At 40.0% G+C, this 24,277-nt stretch overlaps 1 protein-coding gene across 1 annotated transcript in view; it reads left to right on the top strand.

Annotated features, from left to right (window-relative positions):
- Positions 1–24,071, top strand: part of EPAS1 (endothelial PAS domain protein 1) — a 77,194-nt gene extending 53,123 nt beyond the window's left edge. Inside the window, exons 4-16 of the mRNA XM_063152056.1 lie at positions 170–254; positions 757–875; positions 971–1,173; positions 9,288–9,394; positions 14,051–14,198; positions 14,940–15,148; positions 15,472–15,659; positions 16,521–16,631; positions 18,319–18,803; positions 19,900–20,023; positions 20,113–20,230; positions 20,800–20,982; positions 21,695–24,071. Coding sequence (XP_063008126.1) covers positions 170–254; positions 757–875; positions 971–1,173; positions 9,288–9,394; positions 14,051–14,198; positions 14,940–15,148; positions 15,472–15,659; positions 16,521–16,631; positions 18,319–18,803; positions 19,900–20,023; positions 20,113–20,230; positions 20,800–20,982; positions 21,695–21,846 — 2,232 coding nt within the window. The 3' untranslated portion in view covers positions 21,847–24,071. The remainder of the gene's footprint in view (positions 1–169; positions 255–756; positions 876–970; positions 1,174–9,287; positions 9,395–14,050; positions 14,199–14,939; positions 15,149–15,471; positions 15,660–16,520; positions 16,632–18,318; positions 18,804–19,899; positions 20,024–20,112; positions 20,231–20,799; positions 20,983–21,694) is intronic.
- The last annotated feature ends 206 nt before the right edge of the window (positions 24,072–24,277 follow it).

Below are 24,277 nucleotides of genomic sequence, written 5' to 3'. Positions count from 1 at the left end.
ATGAGGAGTTATGCAGAGGATAAACACAGGGAGGGTTATGGGATTTGTGTCTGTGAGCATCCTGCTGATGCACTTAGTTCTAGTGACCAATTTCATTTCAACTGTATTTAAAAACAGATAAACACTTTCAGGTGCTTTGATTTGCTATTTAGTTCTTACTTTCACACAGGTGGAACTCACTGGACACAGCATTTTTGACTTCACTCATCCATGTGACCATGAGGAAATTCGAGAGAATCTGAGTCTGAAAAATGGTAATAATGAAAATACAAAAGTCCTTGTTTGTTTTTGAAATAAGCAAATGAAGTAAATGGCTAGCAAAAGAGATCTCTTCATCATGGTAAAAGGAATTTTCATTCCTACAGTAATCATTAACTGCTATTCAGTGCTTTACAGATTCATTTTGTTTTGCCAAATACTGCTTAAATATGATAGTACCAAGAAACCGTTTGTTTAGTATTTTCCTTTCATCAAGTTTAGACAGGTATCATGTTTTCAGTTGTAACTCTGTGGAAAAATTCATGTGCAGCAAGCTAAAACATAGGTTTAAAATGCACAAAGTCCTATTTCAGTTCCACTTAAAGCTTTAGGTCTGAGCTCTACAAATTGCTCTGCAATGGTCCAGGCATGTTTGATGGTCTCTGCAGGTAAATGATCTGAGAATAAGTCTGTTATTTCAGTTGAATCCTTCATGCTTATAAGTAGAAGAAATCAAGAAGGAAAACGAGAAAATTAATTTGCTTTTTCCTTATACAGGGCCAGGCTTTGGAAAGAAAAGCAAAGAGATGTCAACTGAACGTGACTTCTTCATGAGGATGAAATGCACTGTTACCAACAGAGGCAGAACTGTTAACCTCAAGTCTGCCACATGGAAGGTACAATATCTGAGCCAAATTAAGTGGGCTTGATTTTATTAGACATTTTGATGTGGAGAGATAGTACATCCTAAGTTTGTTTCTTGTTATTTCAGGTTTTGCACTGCACTGGACAAGTTAAAGTGTATAACACTTGCCCTCCTCACTCTCTGTGTGGGTATAAGGAGCCTCTTCTCACGTGCCTTATAATAATGTGTGAGCCTATTCAGCACCCTTCAAACATCGATATCCCCCTGGACAGCAAGACCTTCCTGAGTCGCCACAGCATGGACATGAAATTCACCTACTGTGATGACAGGTATGCTCCACTGGCTTTTCCTTGCCAGAGGTGTTTTTATCTTCTTGAACAAAACAAGCAGTTCTTCCAAATGTCTTGTGTGGAGCTGGTAAGCAAGGACCAGAAGAAAATTCAGCCTGTTACCAAAACGGCTATTTAGCAGCTCACTTAATCCGCCTCAAAAATTTCAGTTTGGGCGAAACTGTACTCCTGCTGTATTTCCTCATCCTGACAAGTGAGGAATTCAGTTTCACTGGCAGAAGATGAGGCAACTTGGAGCCACAAATGTCAGCTTCTTGGGCTTTAACAAACCGAAGGGTATGCAGGATTCCTGTTCCCGTGTTTTAGAGCGCATGTCCCAGGGCACGCCGTACGGACCTTAGTCAAGGACTGTTCTACGGTTGGTTTGGCCCAGGATGCTGTTCTCAGTTAGCTGGCAAGTGCTTTATGCTCTACATTAACCAAGAATTGCCAAGGCATCCAGAGTACCTGCTGCCCTGAAATGGAGTTGCAGCCTCTTGCTCAATGAAAAGCAAACAGCCTTTATTGGTTATCTCCCTGCACCTTCTGGTGACAAAGTGAAGGGGAGGGGAGGACCTTGGATCAGGCAAGGGGCTTATCCTCTGCTCCCCACACTTCACTCTTGAGGGGAAAAAAATGGACATCCTTCTAGTTTCCACCTGCCTCACTTGTCCTGGGAACTCCATGGCATTTCATGCCATTACCTTGTCTGCGTGCTGTGACAACCATCTTCCATGCAGGCGAGTGAGCCAGAGATCCCTTCCTATGAAAGTGTCTTCCTGTCCCCCATTTGCCCAGAAGTCCTGTCTTTACTGCTGTGGATTTGGGTTTTGTATGGGGTTTTTTTAAGTTTATGAGTTAATCTCTGAATTTAGGATTAACTTTTCTGCCTAACGAAATTTCTCTTCTGAAATTCAGAGATGTTAGGAACCTCTGAGGCCTGGAGGGTTATCAGTGAGATTATAAACATGCTTGCAACTCACGCAGAAACTCACAGGACTAACATCTTTGTTGATTTCTTCAACCTTTGAAGGTTTTTTTAACTTTGCTAAGTAAGATTATTTTTTAACAATGTGATGAAGCAGCCATATAAACTTGCAGTGTTAGCAGCTGGGGATGAAAGCAAGATTACAAGAGTGAAACTTGTGACTGACCTTCTGAACTCTCAGAGAACTGCGCAGCAAGTAACTAGAAATGGTCTCTGATGTAATCACAATGAGACTTTTTCCTTTGTTAATATTTTCAGCATCAAAATATTGAGATATCAATAGGATTTTGCTGCTAGAGGGAGTGACTCAATATGATAGTGACTCATTAAAAGCAATGTGCTCAGAATTACTGGGGCCATTCAGTGGCAGGCTGCAGAAGCGTAGCAGAGGATTTTACTGTATTGCAGCATTCACATGTCTCTGCAAGACTTAATGCATAAGCCATTTAAATGAGAATTAGAGGGACTGATGCTATCCCATTAAAGATACACATGCTTATTTTAAAAATAATGATAAATTAAGCCTTGTCTTAAATAGTGTGCATTTCATTTACAGGGAAGATGTTTCACATGGCAGTGAAATACAACAACTTCCTCTGGAGGACTGAACTTTTAGGGATTGTAAAGATTTTTTTCTCCAAAACCAGACTATAAAGTAGCACATCTTTTACTATATAGTTTTGATTGGATGTTTCATTTTGGTAAAGCTGCAAAAAGATAGGCAGGGCAGAGAAGGAGGAGACATCCCAAACCTTTCAAGTTTTTTGCAGCAGATCCCCCTGCCCCCCGCTTCCCTCCCAGAGGGATGCTGATGTCTCTCTAGCAGGCGACACATCTCTAGACACATAAAAATGAAAAACGCTCAGCTGTTCTTATCAAATTCAGTGCTGCTACACAGATTGCATTGAAGGAGCAGCTTATGCCAAGAATGTAAATCCAGGCTGGGGAGGGGAGGAGGGAAGGCAGCATGTGCCAGTCAGGTGCCTGAACTCTTTTCTATGCACTCTGTCCTTTCTGCAGCGACGTGGCGGGGCTGACACAGCTCATTGCTCCATGAGGGACAGTGTGCTTCCAGTTTAGGGCTGCTATCATGGAGGGCAGTGTGCCTCCCCTACCAGGCTTCTGCAGCGCTCCTGGTGTCCTCCTTGCAGCTCATCTGGTGTGGACAGGTCTGCTTCCTGAGAGAGCATTAAGTTTTTATTTTCAAGGCACTCAATCAAAGAAACTCTCAGATTTCTGAGTATAATCTCCTTAGGAAAGCTCATTGTCTGTCTGTCACAAAGCAACATACAAAATATAGGCTGGCTACCTTACAGCATTTTGTGACAAAAACTAGTTGGCTTTTCCTTAGGAGGGTATAGATTAGATGTAATATGAAGCAGGCAAGACTGGCCATCATTTAAAATATGTGAGACAGTAGCCCATAAAATTTGCCTTCCAAAAATAAATTATGTATGTGGGCCTATGACTTCCCAGTGGTTAGGTGGGATATGTTTGTATTCTTAAAACAGTTTTTGCAAGGTGATGAGCCTGTAGAGAGGTTCATGGATATGAATAATAAATAAGGGTTGTTCTCTTAAATGCTTGCTTCAGCCATTCCTGGAGAGTGATTTAAAGCTGTTCCCTTGCTCCACTTATCTTGGCTAAGTGGTTTACAGGAAGGATTATTTTAGCTGTAATACAGAAATGCTGATCAGTGGTACAATTTAATAATCCAAGTGAGGGTTTAGTTCAGCTGCACAATGCTTTTGTGTCAGGAGGGATTGCCAGTGAGGGTGTTTTAGTCAGAAGAAAAGGCATGCCTTTGTACAAAGCCAATTTTGTTACCTTGGTGGCATTGGCACTTACTTTGAAGGCACGGCTTGCTGTGGGGCATCGTATGTCCCTGATTACTAGAAACCAAGTTATTATATAACCTTTTCTTCTTTTTCTGGACTGGGACATTTTAATGGTAGAGTTAAAGAAGAGAAAAGGAGCAGTGGAGGATATGTGGTGATTCAGAGTAGGATGGTGCAGGAAGATGCCATGCCATAGCATTGCCATCCCATATCAGTATTCATGTGGGATCCAGGCTGTGCCCACCTGAGAGGAAACTGAGATTTATTGTGTTTCCAGTCATGTCCCAGTAACTAAGAAATACACAGGCACAGGACTTGGATGAGGATTTAAGTTAATTTGCCATTTGACCTCTACTAGGGGAATATTTTTAAGTTAAATGGGAATGCAGGGAAGCATTTGAATGGACCTCCTGTTCTTTCATTCCTGCTCAGGGGAAAATGCAGTATGGAGATGATTGAAGTGGTGATAAGTGAACCCAAAGATCCACATTTGACAAAACTGACTTCTGGTATATGTCATGTTTAAATGTAAAATGTGATCTACTTCTTTTGTTAATAACACAACCTTGATTCAGGTAGGCAAAATGAGTGGCCCTGACAGTCCTGGTGAAGATTTTCATGTTCACATGTAGGTTTTTTACCCTCACAGAGCAGATACACCTGACCAGGCCATCCATCCTGCTCAGTAGTGGCCAGGGGTCCCAGGATTTTGCATTTTGGGGTTTTTTTCCCCATTGGCTAGGGTTAGACTAGAAGCAGCCATGAATATTTTTGAGAGGAAATGTGGTTAGTTGGCAAGACTGCCCCACTGCCTGCTCTAGGAGGCTGACAGAGTGCTTTACCCCAGGCACAGTGTCTGTGTTGGGCTTTATTATTTTTTCCCTCTTTTTTTTTTAAACTCATTCTGCTTTAAGTATAACTTTGTTTTGTTTGTTCCTCTCAAGACCAATTTAACTTCAATAACTTGGTAACAAGTTTGAATACAGAAAGACTTTGTTAAGAGATGCACACCCTCACGCACACAGTCTGCACAGGGCCCAATGAATATACACCCAGCTATTTTTTATAAGCAGTAAACATTAGAGCAGTCTTTCACAGAGCTTGACTTCTCAGGCCTGATGGTTCTTACCATACTATTTTAACTCAAGAAATGGTGTACAATAAAAAGCTCTATGCTCCTTCCTATAAAGGGACAGAAAAGCACAGTTTTAGGAAAAACAAAAATACTTGAACTAGATCATCTTGTAGGAAATGCAGCCTTGAAGCAGTGGGTTTTGATTGCTTTGCCATGTTTCAAAGAGATAAAATTGGGCAAAGTTGTACAAACCTAGAAATACGAGTCAGATCATTTGTTTCTTAATTGTGTACCCTAAGCACAAGATTTGCCCTTATTCTATGTCCCAAGAATTCAATATTAAGATACTTATATATATTGTATATTTAAGGGGAACTGAAATAGTGCTCAAAACACACTTGAGTAGTGGCAGCTGGGACAGATCTCCTACTGCAGATGGCTATTGCCCACCTCTTCACTGTGTTTTCAGAGATTTTGACCTCTGTACATCAAGATGACAAGTTTAGCTCAGAAAACTGAAGTGCCAGTCTGGCAAAAAATTAAGATTCCCCCAAAGGTATTTGTGTTCTCAGAAACAAGTTGGTAACAGGAAAATAAACAACCTCACAGCCCACCTGTCATCTTCAACAAAAAATCATTATTATCTTACTAATGAGCATTCTACGGATGCAATGGAAACACAAAGCCTACCATGACAGGAATGCTATCCAAAACACCATACAGTTTGTTTTCTAATTTTGTCATTCCACAGCTTGCACAAGGAGCAATTTTCTGTCTGGTGTCTAAACAAAAGTGGAAGTCTTGTGCCTGAACTCAGTTGTGTAAATGATCCTTTGGTATTATGGGATGTAGACATTTTCCTGATTTTCTTAGCTGTGTACTGCTCCTTCCCATAGCTCCGTGGGAAGCCTTTTCCTTTGCACTTAGTCCTCTGTGTGTTCACTTGGCATTTTGTGTTGCTAAGAGGTTCCTGTGGAGAGTACACAAAGTTTAGAGGGTGCACCTCCCTGGCAAACCTCAAAGTAAGCACAGGTGAAGTTTACAAGGATCTGTGCCAAAGCACTCGCTGCCTCCTGGCCCAGGGGCTGCTCGGGCTCTTGGCTTTGCCCATCTTCTTCCACACACATTTTGGGAGAGCCACAGGATGGGTGTGATGGATAAAAGGACAGCTGCCCACTTCAACCCTGGTGCATAATGCAGCATGAAATACACTAACCTGATTTCCAGCCCTGCACAGCCTGCAGCCTACAAGATTTTTTTTAAGCTTTTCAGGGTCGGCAGTACTGTGGGAGGAATAAAGGAGGGTGTGAACTGCCAATTTATGCACCCAAAACTAACAGAGATAACAACTATTGGAGAGAGAGTGTTTTTTATAAAATAGTGGTATTTAAAACACTATTTTTTTTTTTTTATTTTATAAAATAGTGGTATTATGAAACACTGCCAGCCAACTTTAGGGGGGTTTGGTAAGTGGGAAAATGGAACATTCTACAATTTTTTTAAAATCATGTCAATTGGAGGAGTCTTCAGAGAGAAGTGGAATGAATCTGAGTAGTGTTAACAGATGAACAGAGCAGTTCAATGAGAGCATAGGGGCTGTTTAGCCACTTATTATTATTTTTTAAAGTAACTTTTAAAACAATTACTCTTCTTTAGTATTTCACTGTTACCAGGCATGGGTTTAGAACTTATGTGGGATTGTGGGTAACTTTTTGATATCTTATTTTTATCTTTTTATGTAATATGAAGTTACTTGTAGTAGAAATATACTGCCACTAGTTGCTAACTTCCATCCAAGATTACATTACATCTAATTAGATTTGACATTGGCACAGCAGGATTGCACCATAAGTCATTCTGTGCCATGGAATGACAAGAAGAGTCATTTTATAGTGAGGGTGCTCATTATGGACAGCAAGGAGCAGTTTGAGAAGGGGAATTACAGGACTGGAATACATGAATTTTGCATAGAGTTTACCATTCCCATATGAGTAGAGTCCCTCAGCCTGCTGTAATGTGTATTCTTTGTTAGCTATCTCAGTTCCACTGCTGACTTCCATGAAGGCTGTAATGTGGGTTTGGATTTGCACTGGTCCTGCTGGGTACATGGTGCTTCTGTTTTTTCCCCATTATCTTCATTTTGTTTTCCTTCTCCCTGCTCAACCCCCACTTGGCTCTCAGCTCCCAGTGACTGCATTAAGAGTAAATACTCAACTTCTTGAATTTCAAAATCCTTCCCCTTGAAGTGAGCTCCAAACTAACTGGAATAGCTTTGTGGTATTGAGCCATTATATAGTCAAAGGCCAGAGTTTCTGATATTAAAGACCATGTACTTACATTGGTCCTGGCAAAAGCCTCTGGCCACTTACACCAGTGTGTCCCAGCTGGCTGTGTAAAGACAAGCAGCAACTGTATTTTGTAAGCCTTAATTTTATTAGGACTCTTTCAGTATTTGCTGTTTTCTCATGATGATTCAGCTTTGATGACCAATTCAATGTGAGAAGTACTTTTCAATAGGAAAGCAAAAACAATTGTGGTTTCAGAAAAAAGGTTAGATTTGAGTGGGATGCAATTTAAAAGCTCAGAAGCTTGTCAGTGAAGAGAGTAAAAAAAGTCTTTGAAATCTGGATTCAAACATTTCCCCTTTGTTGGTCTAATTTTAAATGTAAATAAAACTGGAAACACAAACAGAAGAGTAAGTTTTTGAGGGGAACGTAATGCAAGCTACAGCTTTTGCTCATCTGAAGTATTGTAAACCCAGGTTCATTCCATGGAAATCAGGACAGAGGATAGTTTTCAGAGTGACAAAACCAAGGTGTCCTGGGGCTATGAGCTGTAGAGTTCTGTGGAGGTGGAGGCAGGGAAAAGCTGACTCAATACCTTGGCGTTCAAGCCATACACAAAATAGTCTCATCTTATGTGCCTTCCTTGCTGCAGGGGGATCCAGGAGATGAATGCCATGCTCTTGCTCTGTTTGTTTTACAGTATTTACATGTCTGTCTTGTAAAGACATGCTTGTGTCTAGAGGACTGGGCCAAAGCTGCCCTTCCAGGGAGTACACAAACCTGAGGATGTCTCTTAAAAGCAGCAACAGCACAAATCAAATGTGGTGGTGGCACATAAAGCCATTCTGAGAAAGTGGCATAAAACCTGGGCTCTGCCACTGACAGCTGTGAGGTGCTCCAAGATGTGACCATTCCTTGCAAACCTCCCAGATTTTAAAGGTTTATGAAAGTGTCACAATTAGTTTGTGTGCTGCTGTTCTCTGTATTACAGGTTATTATAAGAACTTCAGAGGTAGGAAGATGCAGCCAAGACTGTCAATGTCTTGTAAACCAGAAGATAATCTTTGCTTTTGAATTAATTTTTATGTACTTTATTTTTAACTTACCGTGTTTCCTGTAAAGCTGTGTGTGATGGTATTTCCAGTTGAAATAAAGCATTTTTCTTCCACCTCCTCATTAGAGAAAATCGTCTGCACAATTTGATGACCTATTTTCATTGATTCAGGAACTTGTAAAAAATCCAGCCTTACCTCGAAAAGATTCTGAAAAAAAAGCTCTGGTTTTTGAGATCATAGCTTTCTTTGTGTAAAATCCTACTTAGTTTGTGGTTACTTAGTCACCCAAGTAACCTAATCCATATGTCAGAGTTTTCAAATGATTGAGAAAAGACTAAATAGATGAACTTTTTTTTTTTTTCCTTTTAACTGCCCATAATTTCTCACCTAGCCTTTTTATTTGTTAAAAGCAGTGCCCAAACCTTTTTGTGTATTTTTTTAAAGTGTACACATACTTTTAAACCTGGTGGCACCAACCACTACCCCCCTCACATGTATTTGATTTTCAGTGGTGGTTGTTGGGAGTTTTGGCATGTAGTGGGCAGCTTGAAAACTTTGTCAGTAACTAAAGTTGATACCTTCTATTAGAGATAGCATGCAATAGGCATAGGAGAATTTGCAGTGCACACACTGACATCCTTAGGAATTTTTGTTCCAGTAGTAGGACAAGGCAGTTTATTCTGAACATGGAGATATTTCAGAATGTGATCAGAAGTCCTCTATAGCTCCTCATGTGATTGGAAGCTTAGAATTTCTCATTTTGCTTTTTTAATTCTGTTAGTTTGAAGACTTGAGCTGATACTGCCCTGCACATGTGAGCACAAGACTACAGTGATCTGAATTTTAAATATTTGCTTTTTTTTCTTGAACAAGAATAACAGAGTTGATTGGATATCATCCAGAGGAGCTGTTGGGTCGTTCAGCGTATGAGTTCTACCATGCCTTGGACTCGGAAAGTATGACCAAGAGCCATCAGAACTGTAAGTCACTTTCTTATTTTTCTTTGTCATTTGCATGTCAAGCATAAATTATGGATCCCTCAATACATAGTTGAAAATACAAGTGCATCTTGTGTGCAGATACTCTCCAAGAGCAGTATTTACACCAGGTAACTGCGCTTGTCTAGCTGAAATCTGCTGCTGGTCCTTCCAGAGGGTCTGGGTTCTGCCATAATTAAAACTAAATTTGGATGTTAGAGGGAAGAATCACTGTCTCTCTAAGGTACAGTGCAAGGTTCAGCTGAAAATTTGAAAAGCTGAGTTAGGCAATTCTAACCTGGTGAGAAGGCCAAGAAAATTGGGATTGTTCAAAAAGAAAAGAGAAGGTATTGGTTGGGTTGACCCAAATGTGGCCTTACAGTACCTGGAGGGAGCCTACAGGAAAAATGGAGAGGGACTGTTTACAAGAGCATGTCGTGACAGGAAAGGTGGAATGGCTCCAAACCAACAGAGAGTGGGTTTACATGAGATATTAGCAATAAAGTCTTTAGTATCAAGGTGATGAGGCACCGGAACAGGTTGCCCAGAGAGGCTGTGGCTGCCCCATCCCTGGAAGCGCTCGAGGCCAGGTTGGATGGGGCTCAGAGCAACCTGGTCTAGTGAAGGTGTCCCTGCCCATGGCAGGGGCTGGAACTAGATGATCTCTAAGGTACCTTAAAGATCCTAAGCCATTCTATGATTATCTTTCTCATATGCTCTTGGACACAGCAGACAGAGCAAAAGGGAAATAGGAAGAGCTTATTGCAGTGGTTTTTTGAATGTCTCTCTTTTGCTACCAAACAACAACTATCTTCTCCATCCAGAGTAGATGTGCAAGAAGATTTCTTAAAGGGATATTTATTATACAAATAATTCCTACTGCCAGAAACAGATGCTTCTTGTTATGCCTATGGGAACTGCCAGTTTTAGCTATTCTTCAAGTAAAGTATCTGAATTATTCTGGGAGCAGAGATCAGATCCAAGATCCCTCCCTTCAGCAGGCCACACAATTTCCATCTCTTTCACATCAACTGTCTTAAGATAATTGGATTTAAATCTTCAGTCTCTGTCCTTAAGAGTTAGTGCTTTGGCTGGAGACAAGGTATTGCATTAATGTACAAATGACATTTTCCACCCTTGGCTGTTATGGCCCCCAAACCAGTTTATTGGAGAGTTCTAAGCAGCACATCACTAAAACCTCTGCAGAAACAAAGCAAAGCAGCTAGACTGGAAGATCAAAAAACAAACCCCACACACCTTGGAGTTGCTGTGATGAAGGCCTCTGTCCTCAGGAAACAGCCCATGACTTAGGTCACGTCTATAGGGAATTGGCCACCAAACAGACTTACAGAAAGTATTTCTGTACTTCCCAGAAAAAAATTGCAGCAAAGAATAGTTGTCTGACCTTAAGGGGTTAACTCTAATGGCAAAGATTCAGGACAGCTTTAAGCTGAAATGTTTCTTGAAAAACTGTTTGGCAGTGATGAAAGTTGTGTGCTGTAAACCAGTGTTGATATGAATCATCCTGTTTCCAAAGCTGCTTAAAAGAAAAAAATAGATCAGCCCATACTCAGTGAGAGTTATCTGGGCATGTAATTTTTTTAATTGTTTCTTAGGTAATATGTTAGTGTTTTTACAAATAAAAATATTGATAAATTATAGATAGGATATTAATATCCATATCCTGTGCTGGGCTATTGAAATTCATCCTGTGAAATGGAGGTGTGCTACACTGGTGCTTTTGAATCATTGAGCTGGATTTCTAAGAATGGGACACTGCTGGGAGGGAATAAAATGGGAGCTGGCAATCCATTTGGTAATGGGAAAGGGAGGGTGAGCAAACCCATCCAGTTAATGAAATGGGAGCACTGAGTTACTTTCCATGTAAAGATTTCTGGAGAGTTTCTAGTACCCACTGTGACCAGGCATTAACAGGTGCTGCTTCTCACTCCAGCAATTCAGTTACCTTCCTATAGTGCAGAGTGTGTGTCCAGATGCCATTTGTGCCTGCTGAAAATGGCCATGTCCTACAAACCTGCTGCAGGGTACAAGGTCTGATCAAGAAGCAGAATGAGGGCAAGAGGAATTCTTGGAGAGGTAGTGCTAGACCAGCAAAAGTCCTCAAGGCACTGCCCAGGTTATAAGTGTTTAGGATCAAATTGTTCTATAGGATTTATGATAGCACAGGATCAGCATGGATTATCTTTTTACTGTTGGACCAAAGTCTATTGCTGTGATAAATGTGATTTCCCACAACAGAACCATGAGTTTAAATCACCAGCAAATCTGATCCCTTTAGTTTTTCTAAGATAAATAGTTCCCACATCTTCGGGGACCATCAAGTCAGAGAACAACCACAAAGACAAAGTGACAGCAAGCTGTGACTTGACAAAACACACATAAACCCTTCAAATAGGAAATGCCTGGGTTCCATTATGTGTGCCATTGAGATGCTGTGTAATGCAGGGTAACCAAGCAGGTATAGAGCTTATACAGACCTTGCTCTTCCAAGCATGTGGCTATACAGAACTTACTCATTTTCCCTGGCCACATCCTTTTGTACCTGGAAATAGCCACCTCAAAATTCATGTTCAGCAGACTTGTATTTATTAAACAATAACTTTTATTAGAAGTCTGCTATGTGTAGAGTATATCTCCTTGCAATTATGCGGTCATCAATTCTGACAGTGCCCACCAGTTAGCAGCAGTTCAGCAAGCCTTGCAAGAGAATCATGGTTTTGTGTTCTATTAAATTTGTCCTTGCCTTCCCCCACTCTCTCCACACAAAGATAAGGAATATAATTGGAGACTATTTCATTGACATGTAACTAGTTCTGTAATGTATATATACAGGTAACGTATACTTTTTAAAAAGTAAAAAAAATAGAGAAGTGAGAAGTTCACTCTGAAGGCAGAACCTTAAATGTAGCATTGATAACAAAGTCAGCAGTTACAATTGTATTAGTAATTTATGAGATTACCCCCTGGAGGGATTCTGCTGTACTTTATTATATCAGAACATGACATGCTTTGAATAATATTAATAAAAAAGATTAAAGCAGTAAAAAGCGTCTTTGTAATGTAACAGGCGCCTACACTGTGACTCTTATTGATGAGCTGATGATTAGGAAACAGTGTAATTATGTTTCACAAGCAGAGCAGAACAGTCCAGTCACTAAAACACTTTGAAATGAAAGCCTTTTGATTTTGTTCCACCAGAAGTATTTAATCAATAAAAGTAATGTTCTACTTTGTCTAAATAAATTAAATGAAGGATGATTAAATACTCCTCGGAAGAAAACAAACAAACTTCAGAAACAGAAGGATAAACACAGCAACAATTATCTGCAAAACAGTTGTTGTATTTCACAGGCCTGGAGTTGTACATTTGTATGGTGGCAGTGTAGGAGAGGCTGACAATAGCTAGCTTCTTTTAATGGCCACACTCACTAGGAATTTTTCTGTAAAAAGACCACAGTATCAATTTTCCAGTCCTCCCGAGTCAAATTGCATTATTTCTAGGGCATTAGTTTGATGGCATACTTCTTTTGGATGTAAAAGCCGTTTAAAAGGAAAGGTTGCCAATGTGTGGTCAAAGGTTTTGTTCAGCCAGTTCCCACTTCTGCTGCTACTCAGTGTGTGTATGTCTGCTTACAAGTACAAGCTTTTATTAGTGCAAGTACTGCTTGTCTACTCCAGCCCAGATTTTTTTGCCATTGATTGACATTTTCCCTTCACTGACAGCTTTGAATTACAACAGGCAGGACATCATAAAACCTTACATCTCAGAAGTCCAAATCTCCGCACTGAAAACTTGTTATCTGCAAATATTGCAAAATATTGGGGAATAGCAGGGCAACAGATTTCACCCTTCAAACATTTAGAAGCTTTAAACCCAAGTTGTACTATTGTCAGTTTATAGTTTGAGAAACACAGGAGAGTTCAAAAAGACAGAGTTAAATGAACATTACTTGATTTGGTCATGTGGATCTTGGTTTCTTCTAGGCTGCTAATTCCAAGCACTTGCTTGGAACAGCACAGTTCAACCAGAGGGAAAAGTACTGTAGTTCAGCTTTTTTTTTTTTCTCTAGACAAAGCAGTTCTCCTTACTATTCTTATTTATTCTTATTCTTTTGATACCTTTTTAAGACTGATAGTAAGATAGACTACCATAAGGTCTTAATTTTTTAAAAAATCTTACTGAATATAGCTTTTAAACCACCTGATTTTTGTATTTATTGATTAGCTAAATAAGGAAATTGTAGTTCCCTCAACAAATTCACTTTTCTACAGATCAATTACCAAGACACTCCTACAATGGGAAATCAAGAAACATGCAGTCAGCAGGCATTATTTTGGGAGTTGAGATATTATATTAATTTTGTTTCATTCCACATTCTGATCTGAAGATTCAGACCATCTCAAAACTCAAATGCCAGAATTCAAATTTTCAATCTTCAGCAGAAGCCTCAAATGAACAGCCCCCTTCATGGTTCAAATGGATGAATTTTCCCAAAGTTAAGCACATCCCTTGTCCGTAAATGCTTCGGTGCACATCTGCGTAATGAAAGCTCAGAAGTGGGCGTATTTAAAACAAGTGTTACACGTTGTGTATTCCTGTCCTGATGCATTATTTCTATCTCTGCCCCCTTTTCTCAGTGTGTACAAAAGGTCAAGTAGTGACGGGCCAGTACCGTATGCTGGCCAAGCACGGGGGATACGTATGGCTGGAGACCCAGGGAACGGTGATTTACAATACCCGAAACCTGCAGCCCCAGTGCATCGTCTGCGTCAACTACGTGCTCAGGTGGGTTCAGGGCACACACGTGTGCATTCACGTGCTGCAGAAACGCAATGTTTGGAGGAACTTTTCAAGGGTCTATTTATTCAATGTTGTTGTTCCAAAATCAGTTTAGTCATGTTTGTTCAGTCTTGTTTACTGATGTTAGACATCGATGAAAAATGTGGCGTGCCTGTTCCCATACACGCTGTTGAAATACACCACAGCCTTTCTGCTTTGCAGAGCGGCTGCTGTGCTCGTACAGCAGAGTGTACGGTCTGCACTGAAGATTTTATTGTGCAACACAACTGCTCATGTGTTTTGTTTTTCTAATGCTGTGACCAAGAGATAAAACTAAGTAGTAACTCTATCGTATGTTGCTAGGAGAAGCTGTTTACAGCCTTAAAAATCAGGACCAATCAGAAGTTTTGCCTTCATTTGGCAAAACTCAAGATTTTTTGCTCCTAGTTGGGGCCAAAATAGGAAATACTTATTTGAGTGATAGTCTGGGTCATTACAGCCTCAACTACATCCCTTTAAAAAGCAGAGCAACAAAGCCCTGAGTATTCCCACAGAAGTCCTGACCACACTCTCTGCGTCATCTGAAATGGTGGTGCTCAGCAACGCTGGAACTGTGCCTCGCCTGTCGAGAGCCTGGCACGCAACCGAGCGGCCAAAGTGCTCCTATAGCCCCAGCTTGTGCTGCCTACTTTATCCACATCTTTCATCTTTATGGTACAAAATGCCTGAAAGCTGTTCTCTCCTTAGTGAAATTGAGAAGAACGATGTTGTGTTCTCCATGGACCAAACAGAATCACTCTTCAAGCCTCACCTGTTGACAATGAACACTGCCTATGACAGCGGCATCCCTGCGACGGAGAAGAGTGACTTCTTGTTTACTAAGCTGAAGGAAGAACCAGAGGAACTTGCTCAGCTGGCACCAACACCTGGTGATGCCATTATTTCCCTGGATTTTGGTTAGTATTTGTATAAATTATTTTTGTGCAACAAAGAGCCACATGTGAGCCTGCATTTAGAAACTTAATAGACAAAGTCTGTTTGCTGTGTGTACAAATTGTGAGTAATGGCTAAAAGAGCCCACATGCTCACACCAGTGGAAAATTTCTGTGAATGAGAGCAGGATCAGGCTTTCTTGCTGACTAAATAACGTGCATTAAGTCTATGCCAACTTATTGTCATGGCAACTAGGAGCAGTGTTTACTTTAATGAATAGCTGCAGTTATATCATAACACTGCACCAGCTAGAAGTACTCATTAATATTGTTAAAACCCCATCCAGGAACACAGAAGTTTGAGGAAGCCCCTGCCTTCACCAATGCTGTTTTGACACCAAACAAAGCGTGGCCAGTGGAAGTGAAAAGCCACCCTGCTCAAGGTGAAACACTGACGATACCATCCTTTACAATGCCTCAGATTGCACCTGGCAGCAGTACTCCAAGTGCAAGCAGCAACAGTAGCTGTTCCACGGTAAGAAGAGCTTAAAAAAACATTAAAAGCATGATATGTTTTGTATCCAAATCCCATCAATATATATAGACATTTTTGTGTTGGCAGTCCTGCCTCACTTCTTATTAGCAAGGCCCAGAGTATCTCTATTCTTCCTATACTGCATAATGCCTTAAGAATTAATAGCAAAACTATGAAATGGGAACAATATCCTGGCTTCACACTGCAGTCCTCATTGTCTCCCAGCTGTCCCTCTAGTAATTACTGTACCATATAAAACAACTAGTAGGAGAACATGCTACCACCTTTCATGGAGTTAGCCTTATATAAAAAACCAATATACAGTTGTGTGGCCACTGGGATCATTGCCCCAGAGCCAGCCTCCTTCTGTTAAGTAGAAGCTGTAGCTTTTAGGAAGCTTACCCAAGTCAGGCTTTTGAGAGCAGCTCCTTGGAGTTTCCCACTGAAGAAATGAATCTGCTTCTGTGGCACTGCCCCCAGGAGCTGGAGCCACTCTTACCAGAGGGCAGCCAGTCTTAAGAAAATCACAGAGGTATTGCTAAGCATCTTCTTTCTTGATAAAAGTATTTAATGGTGTACATTTCTTGTTGCTGGTCTGAGCTGCCAAAAAACATTTAAAATAGGATGACCGCTAGATTCCTGTAATGGGTGCCTATGTTTTGCGCTGGCACTCTTGTGTCAGAAAAGCTTCTGATAGAAGGTGGACAGTTTTGGGTTCTGAGCCCACTAAATACACCATCTGCCCATTCACTTCTCATAGGAAAGATCTGTTACTGAATAACAGCATGGCATAAATGACATGATGCTAAGCCAGCATTGTGGTTGTCTTCCTGCTTAGAACAAATTATTATTTCCATGCAGCCCAGCAGCCCAGGAGATTATTACTGTTCTGTGGATGAAGATCTTAAGATCGAGGTGATTGAAAAGCTTTTTGCCATGGACACAGAATCAAAAAGTCAGTGCACCTCCCAGGTAATGAACTCTCTCTTCTAAAAGCCACCAAGATCAGTCTCCTACTAGAAGTAGACAGTACAGCTGCTACTTGTGTTGTGCATGCAGATATTGGGATACAGCATTTAAACTGCATTTGCACATGCACACCAAATCTTTGATGCACATTAACAAAACAGTGCACTTCCAAAAGCTGCCATGTCAATCTCTGTCCCTAACACTCTGAAACATGAGGTTTGGAGTGTCACTGTGGTGGCACTGCTAATCACCAGAGATTGCAAAATGTGGAGGCTTCTGTAGATAGGATAAGGAATATAAGAAGCAGCAATTTGTTTTTAAATGCAGCCAAATGACTAATGAGCAAACATCCTTTCTAGGACAAAATATAAATAAACTAATTCTTGCAAAACACTCAAAGGAGACAGGGGTCCCCTCATAGCACACATCTCCTTTAACTACAATAATGAAAACTCGTTTTAGATATATGCTTCCTCTTTTGCCTCTTGGAGGTTTTCAGAGAGACCAGAAAATTACTTACACATAAAGTAACACACAGTCTCCATCTCCTGCATTCTAATAATGATGTAAGTGTAGAAATTTTCCCTATAAATAAATAAACCCACTATTACAACATTACAGCAAGTGAGCTAGTGAATAAAAGGTGTGGGCCTGATTCAGCTTGCTGAACTTTAAATACTTCATTGAAATGCTTTGTGAAGAGCTTCTGCTTTATAGTTGAGAGAAAGGAACAGGCACCACTGATTGGTAGCACAGACCTCACACTCATCTCTATTTATTAATCCTACAGAAAGTTTGGGATGCTGCTGCCCAAATTAGGTACTTCAATTTGCTAAAACAATTTGCAGGCTTAGGTAGGCTGTAATCCATGTTCTGAAGAAATTTTGTCTAAGTCTGGACGTAGAAATGAAAGCAAGAGAAAGAGCAGACAGATAGGAGAGAAGTGTGGAGTAGGATGAAACTCACTGCAAGACTTCACATGTGCAAACTTCAGTATTGTCAGATTCAGTATCTGCTTGCTCAGGTGTGTCCCACCACATCAGCTGCTTTTGGTGGGAAAAACAAGTATTATAAAAGTGCTACAGGGGTATTATGAGCTGACTGGGGAGCCAACATTGATTATCCTCTCTGTTCGGCTCTGGTCAAATGCCAAGAGAAGTGAATGTGGGTGTGACTAGTCCTCCTAGGGAGAAAAGAATACAGATTTAAGTGTGATAATGTCCTTCTGGCTAAATTTTTTCAACCCTTGCATTTTTAGACACCTTTTTTAGTGTAGCTGAATTGTGAGAAAGCTGTGTTTTTTATTTTAACATGAAAAACCTGAGGTTGAACTACATGCCACATGTTGTAGAGTCTTGGCAGACAAGTTATTCAAAGCTTAGTGAAACAGCATCTACTTCAGATCACAGGAGGATCTGGAGGCTGCATGCAAGCTGCTTTAACAAATATTGCTCCTCTGAGAGGTTTTTTCCTTCAGTTTGTTGTCTTAATTTTGCTGCTGATGATAATACAATGAACATGTATGCTAGCATAGAAATAAGACATCTTTAAAGAGGAGTTGGCCAGTTTCATTAGGTAAATTTGGCATACAGTGATTTTTCAGCTTTGCATCTATTAGTATTCCATATCACACTAACTGCCACAACTATTACTAATTTATAGTTTCTTTATGAACTTCATCTTTCCACAGACTGACTTTAATGAACTGGACCTTGAAACCTTGGCTCCTTACATTCCTATGGATGGAGAAGATTTCCAGCTCAGCCCCATCTGCCAAGAAGAAAGTCCTCTCTGTGAAAGTGCACAAAATACCCAGCAGCATCTAAGTAGCATGAGTACCATCTTCCAACCCCTCGCTCCTACTTCACAGAATCAGTTCCTCCCAGAGAAATATTGCCCACAGCTATCAAATGAAAAAATTAACTCTGGTCATGGGTCCCTGTCATCGGTGTTCTTCAACAATATGAATAGGTCATCATTGCCACCATACCATGACCAAGCCAGCACTCCCCTGTCTTCAATGGGAGGAAGATCAAACACCCAGTGGCCACCTGATCCCCCATTAGAATATGTTCCAGCAAAATGGAGACTCATGGATAAATACTCAGGATCCCTATCAAGTTCCCCCTCAGGCCCACCAATAACTTCTCAGAGAGTGCCCATATACAAAAAAAGGTATGTGTTTCTGTGGTAGAACTATGTATATTTACCAAAAAATATTTTGAGGAATGAGAAGGGTCATAATCTTGAAAATTAATTTTTCTCAATTCAGCTGAAAAAATTTGTTGTGATAGGCATCAGACTGCAGCTCTGGGAAAATTAATGTGGTGCTCTCCCAGTGGCAGTGAGTCTGGAGGAAGCAGAAGTGGGCTAATTTTTCATTGCCTGTAAGGATAGGCAAATGAATTTCCTGCTGGTCCAGTTAAAATTACACCAGTAATTTTGCAAAGCATGCTTGACTTTATTTAAGAGCAGTACCAAAAAGACTTACTGGTGCAGCAGTAGCAGGGACGGACACACACATACTTTCTTACTTTGCATATATTTTCTGCACAACAGAAAATGGGGAAGAGAGAGGAATGAAAGAACATTATTGCTGGCATATGTAAATACTACAGCCAAGACTTAAATTGCAGGCTCTATTTCTACAACCTTTTTGTTTGCTTTCTTACACATGTGAACAGTATGTGATGAGATGTAGATCAGAGGGCACAGTCCTAGAAGTTGCTTCATAGCTAGAAGTTTCTCTGTAGCTCTTGACTTTTCAGTCTGGCTCATACTGACATGTTCAGGAGGTACATAAAATAGCAATGGTCATTTTTAAACACGAAGCTGTGCAGTTTGCTTTTTGGGATTTCTTGTTGGCAGAAATACCAGTGTCTGAATATGCATCTGGAAAGAAAGGGTTTGTCCCCAGTCAACAACTTGTGTGTTCATACTTAGTATGTAAAACAAGGGAACATGCATGGCTCTCAAATCCAGCTCATAAGAATTACATTACTTTCTTTTTCACAGCATTTTTTGTCTGCCTGGAGATCCCTAGAGGCTGTTTATGCTAAACTTTCATAAGTCTTTGATCCCAAACGTCAAAAGTTTCTAAAGATGGTAGGATGACTAATAACAGGAAATGAAAACATTTGATGTTTGAGATCTGTCCACTGGCAAGTCTCAGACACTTTAGATGTCTTTAAATGAAAGAAGAATCTGTATAAGTGAACCAGATTATTTCGATTTGCCTTCCTGTGCACTCACAAAGATGTCCTCTCCACAGGCCCCTGGATGCTTTTGGACAACGAGGCATAGAGATAAACCCAGCAAGACTTGCTCTGTCGAACAGTTTGAAACTGAAGCGACAACTGGATTATGAAGAACAAGCCTTGCAACAACTGAGTGGGGTAATCATAAGAAATGCATCCCCTTCACAACTTTGGACTCACCATGGTCATCAGTGTAATTGTTTGTTTTGCTTCGCTTCTCATTCTAGGGAGATCCATCTGTCATTAACCCATCTCACTTAATGTGGAAGAGAATGAAGTTTCTCAAGGGGGAAAACTGTTCCTTGGTTACAGAAAAGAAGTCTCTCAGCACAAGTGTTCTTACTGGTAAGACAAAAGAAAGTCGTTTTGCAATGTTACATATTGAAATACCATTTTAAGACAGGTTGAATAGGGAAAAAAGCTCTTTCAAAAGGAAATGTAAATAAACTCTGTAAATATTACACCAAGCTAAAATTAAAGACCAAGTTGTATCACAAAGAGCTGAACAATTTAAAGGTACATTTGATAAGTACCGTTTAGTTGGTTTCACGGATGTTCACACACTTGCTTGGGAGGGAACAGAAAACAGCTTGATGGAGCTGTGTTTACCTCCTGCTGATCCAAGGTGTGAATATCTCACACCTCATCTGAGATGTGAATATCTCACATCTGAGAGATAGAACAGATACTGCTTCTCTACAACACTGTGTTTCCTTACACAAGCATATCTTGACTGCAATACTACTGCTAGAGCTGGGGCTATTTCTAGATTTCCTTTGTCATAACATGCAGATTTGCCTATGCTGTAACACCACCACACTGATGTTCACTTTGCTTTGGATCAATATTATCTACTACAATTATTGCACTGGCTTCATTTAGCTTTTTCTTTTTCTCTACTATTTAAATAACAGATGAATTTTTCTGTAACTCGAGAGGTCTGAGCCAACCAATGAATCAACTGCAGCAACAGCAGCAGCAGCATCAACTCACCTGTGACAGTCCGGGTGAGAATTTGAAAGCAGGAGCGTTTCCCCCTCTGTTTTACAGTTCCCATTGTCAGGACTACAGTGTCCAGCCAGCTCATAAAGCATCAGGTAAGAGCTGTCAAACACAGAGATTGGAAAATGTTGGTATTTTGTTCCAATACTGATTCCATGAAAAAAAAAAACAAACCAAAAATGTTGAGGAGAAGGATGATAAAAATCAAAATACAGCACAAAAAATCAGTTTTGTGGTTTAGTGTGAAACTGTAATGTTTACATGTGTAATACATGAGAAAAATATTTTTACCCTCCATTTCAGTTAAAGTTAACACCTTTTGACCTTGGAGGACCCATCATCCTCCATCCACACTCTGGTCTTGTGATAGAATTGATTATTATATTGTACTAAACAACTTTGCTGCAGCATTGATATGGAGGTTTGAAGGTTAGACTCTTAACATGTGCCTTCTAAATGTTGAAATAAGTAATAAAAGGGGACATGTGTCTGTCCCTTTTAATACATGAGAGGAGTGGCATCAATTCAGAAACCATGTCTTTTACTACAGCTTTTCTCATCTACACCAATGGAGTTTTTCTCAGAACAATCTCAGTTTGGGGGTGGAGGTGAAAAACTGCCCTTGTTTGTGTGACACCCTTGCAGCAGTTTAAGGGAGGGGCAGAGCACAGGTTTGCTCTGACACCTGGAGCTGCCGATGGTTTGAGGCGTATTGACGTAAAAACAGAATGAAACTGCCGTAAACAGAAGAGGTGGGAGGAAACAAGTGCCCTTTCTAGTCTCAGCACCTTCGCTGCTGTGTTCCAGGTCTGACCAGCCGCCTGCTGGGGCCCTCCTTTGAGCCCTACCTGCTGCCTGAGCTGACGAGATACGACTGCGAGGTGAACGTGCCTGTGCTGGGCAGCTCCACGCTGCTGCAGGGCAGCGAGCTGCTGCGGGCGCTGGACCAGGCCACCTGAGCGAGCCCGCCGGCGCCACGGCCGCACTGCTCAAACAGCTTCTGGTTCAAATATATTTCTGCAGGTAGACAATTTCTAATACCAGTACACTTTCACAGGATTTTACTTAGATATTGAACCTGTCCACATTACCAAATAGTGGCCTTTTGAAGTTACTCACTTTATTATTCATATTAAAGAAATACATCTACTGTATTTTCTCTATTGCAATTAAACTGGTGTTTAGAGAGTTTGATTACCCTCCCCTTATCTCATTACCTGTAATTTATAGTCTGAATATTTTTTTTTTCAAATTTCATGCTAATAAAAAGCTGTGGTATAAATGCCTCATCATGTGATACTTTGGCTGCAGTACTGCAAAGATATATTTTATTGCCAAAGATGAATGAAACAAATTTGATCTCCAACCACAGTTTTTTGTTGATCTGCCAAATTAAAATCCTTTGAGTCTTTCTGTTTTCCAGCATTTATTTTATTATAACTTTAATAACTTTTGGAAAAGCATACTAAGGAAAAATCCCAGCCTTCTGCCTCCCATCCCTTTCCTTCATTTTTATATACTTTGTTGAAAGAAATGTGAATGGTGAAATGCAATGTTTGTGGGTATCTGTGAAAGTTGCACGTTTTAAGCTTTTTTCCTCAGAAGCAAGCCACATTCTCAGCTGCCTTAACCTGGCTTAGCTCTACAGCCAAGGGAATCCTACAGATTTGTCCCAGTGGAGGATTTAGGCCTGTGTTTTTGTTTGTTTTGAGGTTTCTTGTTTTGTTCTTTGTTGTTGCATTTATTTTTTACACAAAACAGATTTTTTTTTAATTATTATCTCTCTCCGGGTCAGTTGTTAATCATCTCTTGGTACTTTTGCTATATCTATGACAACTATTTTAAGAACTGTTTCTGCTAGGAACTTGTAGCATTTGTTATGCTGTTGCTGATATTTCAGGAATCAGAGCAGTGGCCAGTACTAACACCTCTGATTAATGTTACCCTTTTCCATTTTATATGCCAGCTAGCAATATAATTGCAATATTGAATAAAAAAATCTCAAAATAGTATTTTCCAGAGTATTAGGCTGGCTCAGTTGTAATTAGACAAAAAGAATTAGGGATTACATAGTGAGATGAATATCCAGCAGGGAGGTCCCTCATTTTTACTTGCCTTACATTTATCAGTAGCTAGAAAGTCATTAAAAGGCACCCAGACATTTTCAGAGCTCCTTTTCAACTATCATTAATTGTCATGCACATATTTTAAAAATAGGGCTTTGAATGCTTTCAAAGGGTTTTGAAAATTTAAATTACAGCATCTCTAAACAGCAAAAAATAATACAATAAAAGGCACGTGAGCAGTTCTGACTTAAAAATACGTAAAAACTTAGATCTGTGTTGGGATCTATCTTGTTTCCTCCACTGGTATAAATCACTGTAGATTCACTGAAGAAAATGGAACAGTGGCAAAGTACAAAAGGTAAAAATCTGGCCCAGAAACTTAGAACAAAAATATATTTTTGAGACTTCTGAGTCTGCTGAAGCCTGGTGTATAAAATTGCTTTATTTCATGCACCGACACTTGCATAGAGAGAGCCTTGGGTTCATAGAGCACTTCAGAGTTCGCTGTGCTAAGCAAGTCTTAACCACACATACTTAGAAAAGCTGAAGACCTTTTGTTATGGGTACATGATGTAAAAAAAAAATATACTTCCTATTGTAGGCAATCTTTCAAGAGTTTATTACCAAAAATAATCTACTCGTAAAGTGAAGTAATTACTGTGTGAAAAAATTTATTGTAAGCATCAACCTCTGATGAAAATTGGCCATCCACATTTGACAAATTTGCAGTGGCACAGACTTAAGGCTTCAAGGATTAAAGACACTTGAATACTGCTCTTCTGTTCCTTATTTGTGTAGTTTCAGCATTAAAAATGTTATACCTTAACAGTTTACTAAAACACTCTGAAAAAATATTCTATGTCTTAATATTAATCATACTTTTTATCATAATTATTTCATAATCTATATTGCTGAATTCTTATTGACAATATTATAACTGTATGGGAACTTTAACTTGATAAGGAAATGTATTTTGACACTGATACCTTATTAAAGTATACTGATCCTAAATTCTTTGTGACTCATTTGCTATGAAATTGTTATTTGTTGTATCATTGTAAAACAAAAGTATTTATTAAATTATTTATAGAAAATAAAGGTTTGCATTGATCTTTGAAGACTGAGAGAACAATCAAATGTTACCCATGTTTGAGAGAGCTGGGAAGGAGCCTGCCAAAGGTCCATACTATCAACTGCTTTGTCGAGTTTACCTGGCTTCCCTCAAATGAAGAAGCAATGCCCTGGAACCAGACCACTGCCCTTCTGGAACCTGTCCTGTGGCTCAGACTGCTGCTTCTACTTCAAAACTGAGGAACTGAGGGTG

This window comes from Melospiza melodia, chromosome 3 (genome assembly GCF_035770615.1).
Source record: "Melospiza melodia melodia isolate bMelMel2 chromosome 3, bMelMel2.pri, whole genome shotgun sequence".
Lineage (NCBI taxonomy): Eukaryota > Metazoa > Chordata > Aves > Passeriformes > Passerellidae > Melospiza > Melospiza melodia.
Note: the sequence above shows the minus strand (reverse complement) of the source record. Positions and strands in the feature narration are given on the sequence as shown.